The 12,698-nt window shown below is 39.7% G+C and overlaps 1 protein-coding gene across 3 annotated transcripts in view; it reads left to right on the forward strand.

Annotated features, from left to right (window-relative positions):
• The window catches only part of cntn5 (contactin 5), a 106,746-nt gene that overhangs the window by 47,652 nt on the left and 46,396 nt on the right, over positions 1–12,698 (forward strand). For all 3 annotated transcript variants that reach the window (XM_085795885.1, XM_085795887.1, XM_085795886.1), the window contains exons 4-5: positions 7,297–7,420; positions 7,526–7,701. In XM_085795885.1, the coding sequence (XP_085652011.1) occupies positions 7,297–7,420; positions 7,526–7,701 (300 nt within the window). The remainder of the gene's footprint in view (positions 1–7,296; positions 7,421–7,525; positions 7,702–12,698) is intronic.

Here is a 12,698-nt window from a genome sequence, read left to right on the forward strand (position 1 = left end):
CACATGAGTTCAGATGACACTGTTCTAAAGGATTGCTTGAAAAAAAAAAACGTGTGCAAACTTGACTGCCTGTGCAAAACTGATCTACTAACTGGTCGCACAGAGGATTGCGTCTCTCAAACGGGCAAAATTGCACATGCAATCCATTTAGCGTGTTTGCCTTAAAGGGACAACAAGGAGTTTGTATTTGGTTATAAAAAGTCTCATATTAATGTGGATCAATCTACGTTACCCCCACTTGTTAATGGGTCCATTTTCGATAAATATATTGTTTTGTCTCTATCGTTATTTTGTTATTATTATTAGTGGTGGAAACGCTAGGCGAGCCGACCAGTGTTTCCTTACTTTCGGTTTTGAGGACGCTGCCCAGCGGGTCATGGGAATAACGCCGCCGCTGTTTTATGGTCGGAACTACGACAGGATCTGATCGTCTTCGAACCTCTGACTTTCATTCTTGATGAATGAAAACATTCTTGGCAAGATGTCCGTCTTGCACCGGTCCAAGAATTTCACTGCGCCCACGGAGGCTCATGGGAAATGTGGTGTGAAAACACTTAGCTTTACAAAAATTCCTCGTTGTCCCTTTAATGAATATGCAAGTAGCATTTCTGCCAGAACGTGCAAAATATTGGGAGGAGCAAATAGATTTATTTAGCGCACGCAATGTGATTTACCAAACCTGAAACAGATTGCGGCAGTTTTTGTGTCTTTATTTAGCACGTTTGAAAGGCAAGTCTTAACTGGCACAGCTTTGCTCACAAATAGCTGTAGATACTGAATTAATACGTTTCAGGGTAAAAAACGCTGTTACACACGACGCACGTCTCTCCTCCGGTGCGCTCCTCTCCTCTCCTCCCTCTCCAGTACCTGGCTGCTCAGCTCTGGAACGGGACTGAGGTCCCGTTTACACGACAACGCTCGCGGATGAAAATGGCAAAATATTTAATCGGATGTGCCTTTTGTTTAGACGGCGACAGCGTTTTCGGGACTTGAAAACGCAAAAATAATGAAATCACCCTCCAGAGTGGAAATCTTAAAAACGCTTTATCTCCGTGTAAAGGGTGAAAACGCAAAACCTCTGCTCCGATTGCTATGAGCTGTGGAGGGCACGGAGGGCAGCATTACGATGGCTGGCGTACAGCCTGCCGGAAATCAAGAGGAAGAAGAAGAATACACAGGCGTGCGGACTTGGTGGTGTTATGTGCTACTGAGGCTCCTGGCGTGCATACAACATTGAATTCCACAGACTTTTGCGTCACTGTATGCACGCAGATATCCACCCCAAAAACGCTCGCCTAAATGCGGAGTAAAAAGTGAAGACGTGACACCACTTTTGCGTTTTCTGTTCGGATTGTTTCCGTATAAACGTAGCCTGAGAGACGTCACCGCTGCCTTCACTCCGTCTGTGATCCCCCTGGTCAGGGCATTTAGACCCGAGTGGACACCTGCTGCCCAACACTGATCACAGCAGCTCTTCCTTGTTTGCCAAAGTTTTTCTTGTTTTACCAACCACATACAGTGTATATATGTCATTTAGCAGGTTACTCTTAGTAGATCATTTTGCGTGCGCTAACCAAACACGCAAAATTTTACTAGGAGCACGCAATTTAGCTCCCCTTATCTTAGTAGATCCGGCCCTCAGTGGGTGGTCACTCCAGAGCCTGAATAAACTGATTGGTGTGAATGCACTCTGCTATCACTGTGCTGCCAATCGTCTGCCATTCCTGGTCACACTTGATACTAGCAGCCTTCCCTGCCTGTTTAGATTTGTTCCAGAAATGAAACTCACCTATCCATCATCACTGTGTACGGTCTGCAGTGACCATGGTCATGCCCTTTGTGAAATTGAAGTGGGATCATGGCAATATCCAACTCTCTCTGTGTTCCTGTCAGTGTAGAAGCTGTAGATATGATGGATATCTTAGTCAAAAGGGAAGATTTAATACCCCAAACACAGCATGGAAACACACTGTCATAAATCTACATGGGTCACTTGCTGTCTCGACTTACAGTATGAATAATTCTAGAGACTATAGTGACACACTGATGCTTTAATATGTCATTATATAGATTAATCACATCATGCTTATTGCATCTGGAGTGCTTAATTAATGGAAATCTAAAGAAGCTGCTGAATTGGCAAACAGGATCTTGCTCTAGCCCATTTTGCAAGTAATGAAATAAGTCCAATTTACCAGGCAGAAAGCAGAAATCTTTTTTTTCCTACTTTTTTATATTCCCCTTTGGTTATTTTCCATCTTGATCTTTTATATTTCAGCGTGCCTATCTTTCTGTCTTTCTTTACTGTCTGACAGTATTATCACTATGTAGTCCTAAAATGACTTATATCTCTATGACCAAGGTGAGAGTAATGCCTCTCCATTGTCAGTGGTGACAAGAGCATTATACCATTGCACTGGATTGATGTTCTCTGAATGAATTGGATGCCAAAAAGTAATGCACCTTTGGTGGCTTAAAGGGGATATTGCTTTTTGGCTCTGTGAGTGACAGATGGCCATGGTATTTGGAGTTGAGTGATTTAAACAACTTCCACGCTTGTGTATGAGTTGGAAGTTTATACACAGAGACAGATAGTAGCACATTAACCTTTTTTCCATATGGTTGCATACTCATGTGTTGTACAGTAAGTTGGCACAGTTCCTAGTCTAATAGTTTAACCCCCAAAGGCCTGATTGACTAAGATCCCAGATAAAGAGTACTAAATTGCGTGTTTATATTAGTTACTGTTCGGGTTAGGAATCCTTTAGTGGGTGATCTAGAGTAACAGCCTAAATGACAACACATGCAAACTGCATGCATTTCACTGAAATAACGGAGAACTGGATGGCTGCAAACTGAAAATTTAATTTGATCCGATGGACTAATAGAAGGGTGGAAAATAAACGTGTGAGATTATCAGTGAGAAAGTAAATGTGGTTTGTAAAACAAGAAGAGAACAGATGAAGTAAAGAGAAGAAGATCAGATATAAGTCGAAGAACAAAGACAAAATTGGTTTATAATGAAACCTACGCAAGCGGGGGAAGATCCGTCTCTGACCAGTGTTGAGCAGCAGGTGCAGCTCACTTTCTGTGATGAGCAGGTACTGTAACTGGGATACCAGCTGTCATTCATTGGACCGGAGGTGCGAGCTGTGGCACAGCGCTCAGGCGGGACACTCGGGACACACTCGGATCTACAGTAAACGCCCTGGTGAGAGGGATCAAAGATGACGTGAAGGCTGTGGTGAGGTCTCCGTCCAGATCCCAGAGCCAAGCAGCCAGGTGCTGGAGAGAAAGGAGAGGAGCGCGCCAACTGCGTGCATATCGGGCTGAAAGGACTTTTAACACACCTGAAAAACTGCCACAGTTTGTTGGAATGACCTAGACACAAGGACCTGCAGAGATGAGAGAGCTTTTGCCGTGGCAGATATCGCCGATCTCATTCTTGTGATTGGCTCCAAATCAGTCAATAGCTCATCCAGCCTCTCCAAAATGACATTATTGGATGTGAAATATGTCTGACTCTGAATTATTTTTTCTTACATCATTCCAAAAATGTAAACACACAAGTGAGTAAAACTTATTTTCTATAAGTGCTCTTAAGGTTAAGTACTCAAATTCTCCTTCTCACTGCAATACCAGCAGCCATTGTGCGTAATGCTGGGCTGATTAGCACCTCTTTTTCAAAGGTATTAAATTCAAACGCAGTCAGAATCACTGCAATTGACTTCCAGGCTTAGTAAATCACACTGCCTGTACTAAATCAGGCATTTCCTCCTTGCAGTATTTTGCACACCTGGGCAGAAACACCCCATGTTGCATATTCATTAAGGATGAGGTGCTACTGTAAATGGACGGTGGATGTTGTTTTGCTCATTTGAGAGAGGCAATCCTCAGCTTGCATATTTGTTTGCGGGTGATCATCAAGTTCGCACACATTTTTATACACGCAAACCTTTACTGTAGTGGGTCAGGCTCGAAATGTCTCAAAAGGAAGTGATTGAATTAATATATGTCTATCCTTCATGTTGGGACACAGTAAGATGAAGTAATACATCCGCTCTCCAATTGTCCACTCACTAAAATACTGAGGTCAGTCACACTCACAGTTAGTTTCGGCTGTGAGCTCAAGCTGAACACACTGCTTTTTCTATAGCTCCCTGCAGGACAATATACATTATGCTCAGGTTCAGATCAGGCTCAACTGTTAAACATAATTATGGGGCAGTCAGGAAGGATGATGACACTCCTTGTGTTGTTTTGGTGCTTAGCTAAAGCACACTGGGTTTAAAATAAAGCAATAACTATGAAGTTAAAGTGCCAACTCCCAGCTTTAATTTTAGGTTGTTTTCATCCACGTCAGATGGACACGATGGGAATTGTAGCCCTTTTTATGTGTCATCCCTCAGTTTTATAGGAAAATAAATACATAAATTTGGAGAATTAACAGAAACTTGGAGACATTGCATAAAGTCATTCTTCAGTTAACGACTGCCTGTAGTCTGTGACCAGCAGACACCAGCAGACACTTGGTGTCTTCCCGAGGGATGCACTGCTGGGCCATGATATTATCCAATTTATCTTCTTGTTTGTTTCAGCTGAAACACAGCACCAGAAACCTTATGGTTTCATTTGAAATAGAAATCATTTCATCACATACCATGACCCACTCCACAAGCAAAACGGGAGCTGGTGAAGCATGCTTTGTTGAATGGATGAATGGATGGATAGATGTACAGTAGAAGCATGCCAATATTTCACTATGTAACACTACAAGCACTGATTATTTATTTACTTATTTATTTATCTATTTATTGCTTCATATGCACAGCTGGGTTTGCAACTTAATATTGATTGATTTTCTTTAACTGATCAGGATACTAATTCTAGCTCTTTATTGCCCTGTTGAGCCATAAATTGCTGACAAACACTGAAACACACATAGTGCATTCAGACAGTATTCAGCTCCCCTCCATTGTTTTCACATGTTGTCATTTCAGTTCAGTTTTATCTTGAAAGTGAAAAGAGATTCTTAGAATGTTTGAAATGTATTAAAAACTAAAATGCAACATTAACAACATAACAAAAAATGAAATAAGTGAGGTGCTCTGAATACTTTCTGAATGTGCCGTACTATGCGAAATGAGCCCCAATTTTTCAGATCTTCATCAGATCATTCATTAATAGTGAGAGGTACTTGCAGGTGACTTGCATTGTTGTATAATTCATACACCACATCAAATGTATTGCCAGGCAAAATTATGTACTCAAATAATGAAACGTCTTTAATCACAGGGTGAATATCTTTACAGTATACAAGGAGAATTCAGCTGCAGTTATGTATATGCTGTCAAGTGCAAACACAAAAAAACATGTTTACTGGGCTTACTTTCTTCAAAAATGAATTGTCTCATAGTGGAACAATTCTGGTGAAGGACACAGGATTCAGCTGTCCTTTGTAAAGTCTTGAATTCTGTGATGCAATATACCTTAGAAACCTTCCACAATAAGTGCATCTCCTCTGCGTTAACTGAGGGCTGGATCAAAGAGGAGAGTGTTATAAAGCAACAGAGGAGAATTGCAGCAGAGACTGTCAAGCGGAAAATATTAGACTGAGAAGCGCATCGATATGTGGGTGCATTTATGCCGTGGAGAGTTCAAAATTTTACCCAAGAGCCACTTCAAAATCAGCAACAAGAGCCCCTTCGATCAAGAAACAGCATGACTTAGCCTAGTTGTGGCCATGTTGGTATTAGATAATATTTCACACATTTGAAATAATGTAAGCATTCGTAATTTGAGCTTTCGGTGGAGCCCTTAATACCCCCACTGTTACCTGCATTTCTAGTAAAACAGTCTTTAAACCTCATTCATTTTATATTACAATTGTGATTTATTGTGATGTTTTACATATTGATGTACAGAAGATGATCAGTGATTTTTTAATCTTAGTCTTGCTTATTCTTACCCAAATATTGGTATGAAGACTATTTAATGAGGGGACTCTTATTCATCTCTCCACATAGCCATGGTTGTTTACAACTCCTAATAATGAATTGCACCTGATGGTCTGTTTGCTGCATGTGTGCCTCACCTGTCCAACCACACAAAGAACAAAGACTCTCCCTGAGTAAACCACATTCAGTATACCACGCTTGATGACAGATTATCAGTGCTCTAAATGTCAGTGTTTTATACCTTTGGGATACCTGCACTATTCTATGAAATGTGTAGTGGTATAGCCATATGAATTTTTAATACTGGTACAGAACATGTGCAGTATTGACATAGATTTTCAGAGGTGCTGCAATCTAACCCATCACGAGCAGTAAGAAGTAAATAACCAAGAAAGGAATGTATTATGTACACATACTTGTATTGTCACGTGGATGCAATTTTCAGTGTTTTCATTTAATGTGCATATTGCAATTGAGCTGTTCTATTTGAAAGATGAGACACAGCAAATATGTTGTTTTATGTCTTGTAATGCTGCTCCCAGAGCTTATACTGTATAAAACAGAAGACTGCCATATACTGTTACTAGAAAAAAAGATGATAGGGTAATGACGGAAAAAGAAAAATTGTGTTCATGTAACATTTCCTTTCTGACATAAAAAAATGCCTCTTTTCTGTTCAGTGGGAGGTTGGTAAAATTATCTATAAAAGGAAATTGATCCGTGAGAAAATGCTGGTAAAATCTGTGATGTTGGTTGTTTAAGACTCAACATATTAGCTTTAGTCTGAAATGATTCTAGTTGTGAGGAGTCCACATTTGTAATTTCAACCCCTGGAATATGGATTAAAGGTTTTTTTAAAAGTGTAAGTGTAAGATGTCTAAACATGTATTTTGTTTACCGCATATGAATGACACTGTAGGTTAATTGTATGATATCAAGGGGTGACTTGCAATGTACTCTATCATCTTGAGAGGGGCACATTTTTACTCTCACTTTGAGGATCACTAGAATGCTTTACTAGCGCTGCATCAGTTATATAATATGTCACAGTAGTGTTATTATCTGTCAGAAAAATCTGCCGTCTGCTGCAGAATGTGACACCAGTTATTGTTACAGTCTATTTTGTTACTTATAATTCATCATCACTCTGTGGAGCTGTACATCTTCCTTCCTCTTTTTTTCTACAAATGATGTTGGTATATGCAGTAATATGTGCTTGTTGTAACTGGGGAGTAATAGAAGAAGTAGCTGGACAATAAAACTGATTGGTGCTCCTGTTGTGATACATCCTGTACTGTAATCATCCTTGTCTTTACATCTTTTTTTTTTCTCCTCACAGAAAGTGAAGAGTTTGGGCCTGTTTTTGTCCGGGAGCCAGATGATGTTGTTTTTCCTTTGGATTCTGATGAAAAGAAAGTGGTGATGCACTGTGAAGCGCGGGGGAATCCACCACCCACATACAGGTGTGACATATATTTGTCTCTTATTGCAGTCCTACTCTCACAGCTCATTAGCTTGTCATTCACCACAAACATATTAAAATCTCCTATTCTTCTTATGTTTTTCAGTTGGTACATCAATGGCACAGAGGTGGATGCGGAGGCAGATTACCGCTACAGCTTCATTGATGGAAACTTCGTTATTACAAATGCAAGTGAGATCACTGACTATGGGAAGTACCAGTGTAAAGCAGGAAACAGCTTTGGGACTGTCTTAAGTCGAGACGCTCTCTTACAGTTTGCATGTGAGTAGACTTTTTTATTTACAGTTCTGCTTACAGAAGGTCTATTACTATCCTAATATACTCTATACGGTAGCATATACCATACCTCAATGTCTCTACGTGGGTAAAATCTACATATTAGTCTGTCAGACCTGCAGTAGAATAACATGGTTCACATTGTAAATAATTGGCTTCAACCTCTTTGCTTAAATAAGCCAAAAAAGAGAGAAAAACTGTCTGGTTCCAGGGCAAAGTACCAACTGCTGTCTACAGTGAAGCTTTGTTGCTGAGCTCAGTAGCTGCAAGCTCCATCTGATACTGTTGGATTTAACTGCTAACAGGGTATCTGCCCTCAAATACCATGTCTTGATGGTAAATGAGAGGAAAAGGCACATTTCTTCCACAGTAATCCCCTGGCCTACCTCCAAAACATCATCAGAGGCTAAGGCAGCCCACATGGCAAGACCAGGTGCACTATGTTCAGAGAAAAACGCATTGTTGGTTTGCTGTATAGTTTCCTCTGGAGCAATGACCATAATAGCCTTATTGGCATGTCTACAGGGAGCTACCATTCTCAGTCACTGAGCTGCTTCTATTGAGTATAGTACATGGTTTCGTGTGTTGTTAGGGGGACTTACACTTGTTAAAGGAATTTCTTAGGAAACAAATGGCTAGATTAGCCTGAAACGTTGTAGACAGGAAAAGGGGGCAGGTTTCTTTTCTATAAAAGCACTATTTTCTTCAGGCCAACAGAGCCACATTAAGGTTTTCTTTACTCTTTTGTTCAATTTTATTCCTTTGACAAAGTGTCATATGTATGGAGGTGATCAAAAAAGTGAACAAAAATCAAAAGAAAACTGTTCCTAAATTAAATATAAACCATATTGCATTGGCAGGCTGAAATGCCCAGATGGTAAAAGACAGACACACTTCAGCACACTTCAAAAAAGTGCTGCTAGTTTCCGAGGGACAGAAGCTGTCCATGTACATGTACCCTCATCTGTCCTCTCAACTATTCAGATGTTTTGCTTTTCCTCCACTTGAGAGCCAAATCAGTGTGGGAATATTTGGCTTGAGCCCTTTTTTTTGGCTGAAAAAAGATTTTTTCCTGAAAATGAGCAATGCAACATGAAGGTACTCATTTATTAGTCTAAGCTTCAAGCTGAGACATAGGCAGCTATTTCTGCTTTCGCATAAATACTGTGCATTTGCTTGACACTGCATTATCCATTACATTCACAGTGCTAGTGCAAGCTTCTCCTCCTGTAGTACTGTATGTTTTCAACTGTTTTGTTTTGTGGAATCAGCGTAGTCTTTCACATTGCACCTTCGTTATAATGTAGTCCATTTATTGACAAGTTTCTGTAGATGCCTATCTGTTCCTCCTCTGCTAAAGGTGACTGTAGTTGCTCATCCTTAAAACAAAACTAATTGAATCATTGACTGAATCATACACACACCACAGTGCAAGTGGTTGTCACTATTTGGATTTTTTTTTTTTTTTTTGCTGTTTCCTGTTTTCAAATTATGAAAACTTTCTACTGTAATACAATTTTAAAAAGACCTAATATAATAAAGTATTACCAATAAATAATTCAATAAATATCAGCATAAAAGCAACCAGCAACAGAAAGCAGCTAGAACACCCAATGTGAATAACTGGACTAGAAGACAGAATCAGAATCAAAATAACTTTATTGTCCCTTGAGGGAAATTTGTCTTTGGCCAGAAAGTGGACCGTGAACGAAGGGAACAAAAGGGGCCGTGCACTATGTTGCCCATGACAGATGTGCTACATGCATCTAGTTAAGTTGGTCTGTACTGTATGGCTCATTGCAGTTCTTCTAATCGGTGTCGTGGCAGAACTTCTTTAAAGCTCGTGAGGTCATGTGTCTCTGTTCGTGCTAATGTTTGGTTGACTGGCAGGTTTGTCGCTTGAGATGATGGCCACTTGTTTGTCACGCATCAACTTCACTCAAGCCATCTGTACACCAAATTGGATTTTGTAGTCTCAGTGACGGACAGGTCAGTCAGTATCCTGTTGGTGGAGCGTGACAAGGATTGGAAAGATGCAGCACAAACGGGCTGGGCTGCATCAAGGTCAAGGTATCACAGCAAAAAATAGCCAATAATCACTTTTACAATTATATCATTATTATTCAACTTTTTTCGCTGAATAGCGTTATTGCTTTGTATTGTGAAGCTGTAACAAATTTTCTGTGGCCTGGGGGTTTGGAGACAGGGCCCTGAAATGTCATTCGCTGAATAAACATGTGTGACTGTCTCAGTTGTACTATTGAGTCAGCAACAAATCCCACATCTCACCAACTGTTGTTGTGGTGAGAGCTGAAGAACCTGTCACAAATATCCAAGTGGGAGAGTGAATGACTCTTTCCTTTAATGGTAGCAGCCGGCATCATAAACTGTTAGAGAAATGCTGAAACAAATATTTGTTTTTATCTGTGGATACACATTAGTTTTAGATGTTGTTATTATATGTGGGTAAAATTATTGAACACGTAATATATTTCCAAACACCATTTGCAGTTCACACTTGACATACAAGGGAGAAGAATGTCTTTCTCCACAGTGCAACATGCAGCACATGAAACAGCATGTAGGGATGATATTAAATACAGTGAGGAATACATCAGGGATGATTGAATATTGAATACAGTTGAATAAATATACAGTAGTACAGCAATAATCCCCCCCCAAAAAAACAAACAAAAACAAAGCAATAATAAACAAGGTGCCTTATGAATGTTGTTTCCAAGATACACTTAACAGACATCAGAATTTATATTAGACCATATTAGGAAAATCTGTCCAGTCCATTTCATCCCATGACCAAATTTCCTTTTCCTTTAATTTTATCCATGGCTGTTTAGCATTTGAAGTGTGAATGTTTCTCCAACTTTACACCAAACATATCCCCGACACCATGAATGTATAATAGTCTCATGCTCAGTCTGCATTTCTTTAAAATGCAGTCCTTCAGAAGGCTTGCCACAGAAACAAAGAGAGGTGCCCTGCAGCACACATTTGGATGCAGAACCTTCCCTCTCTCTTTCAGCATAACAAATGGTGGGTATTTATCACTCAGCATGGAGCACAACTTTTTCCTCTCATTTCATGTTGGCACTGCACATTTCCATGTGTCGACATGACATGCGTTATCAACTGCTTCAACAATTTCAGAAACATAGAAGTGCTTCCCCTGTTTTAAGGAAGTTATTACCTTAATTACGTTGTTTTGTTTTAAGAGTTAATACATTGAGACATCACATACAGACAGCAGACAGCTCATTTTAACTCTGCTTTAGATTGGGGACAGTACTTCTATATTGCAAACTGTACCGTCTGTAATTTTAAGTGTAAACTAAATCCTGTGATCTGTGAGGCTTTAATGCAATTTATATATCTACACAGCAGGCTTGGACCAGATTTTATCCCAGAATAATCAGATTCAATAATTGTAAATTTATAATACAGGTAGTAAAGATGTATATGCATATCTCAGGCAAAAGGTGTTGAGCCTTCACCATGATGCATCCCTGGAAGGCTTTGATTTGCTAGCCAACTGATCTTTAATAGCTGACGTATAAGCATTTGATTTTGTTAAAAAGAGTATTTACTTGAGGAGAGCTTTACAGTACAATATGTGTGAATTGTGTTTGACAGATGGAGAGGGAGAGGGGGGAGAGTGTGATTTACTAACTTTAAAATTTTAGCTCTGGGCAAAGATCTGGTAAAAAAAAAAAAAAAAAAATCAATTGTGTAGATCAGGGTGGCCTGAATGAATTTCGCTGGATCGGGCAAATGCTGAAATTACGTGCCTGCGCAGCACTTCACTATACTCACTACTCCAGAGAGTTGGAGGGTTGTTATGTCAAGCTGACGCACTGAACACAGCTCAGTTTCACGCAGGGAATCAGGGGAGAGGTAAGAGTGGACCAGCCTGACTGTGCCAGGAAAGGTTCAGTCAAGGCTGTCTATATTCTATCCACTGGTCATGTACTCTGCTCCAAAGATGTTTGAGTAGGATGCTTTTTCCCCTCTCTTTGTTTTGAAATTCTGAGCTGCTGAACTCACACTTGGGCTGTTTTTCAGCCGTGACTTTGAAGGCAGCAGGCAGAAAGGAGGCTTCTGATCTTTCTCCCCAAAGAGTTCTTCTCTCGCTGCAGACGAGTCTGGCTGTGGCTCAGGTATCGAGCCACTCTGAACACTACAGTAGTAATGAAATTAATGGGATGCTTTGACTCTAGCATTTGAAAACCCACACAAAGTCCCCGCTCTGAAATGTTCTACAAATCTGAAATCATCAGTAGTTAATGCCCATTGATTGAATTCATACTGATCTTGAAATAGCTAATTTGCATTGAGCACCTGCTCTTGTGCTTGCTGCAAATTTCATCACTGTGTTTCTGTATTTTAAATATTTATACAGACATATGTTGACTTGTAATTTTTGAGGACGCTTTAATGACCATACGGGTTTTACATTGTTAAAGAGTCATTCATATTGATTCACTTACATAACTGTAATTGCAAAGGACAATAATCAGTCAGTAAGACATCAATGTTAGAAACATGAACATCTCTAACACTGATGTCTTATTTCTGTCTCTAACTGAAACATCTCAAATTACATGTAAAGGGATCAATGCTGTGGTGCCTCTACAATGCCTGTGTGATTTTCACTCAACAATCAAACATTGGCATATTTTATGTAGGTGGCACCTAGGTATGTTTCTTTTCTTTTTTTTTTAACTTGCTCGGTTATGTTACTCATGCTAACCATTACTTATTCATTCCAAACCACCAGTGCTGCATCTGAAAGAGATGTAAAATGTATAATTTCCCATGTGCCATTGTAATATATCTCTGGATATACTGTACTGTGGGGTGAATTGTTACCGGGCTAAAGCATTTGGCTATGTAGAATAACAAAATAGAAATACATAAAGATGAAATTTACATTCAATATTTATTGAATTAGACAAACTGGCTAGGAA

Source organism: Trachurus japonicus, chromosome 13 (genome assembly GCF_045865225.1).
Source record: "Trachurus japonicus isolate A0001 chromosome 13, Traja_1.0".
NCBI classification, from domain to species: domain Eukaryota; kingdom Metazoa; phylum Chordata; class Actinopteri; order Carangiformes; family Carangidae; genus Trachurus; species Trachurus japonicus.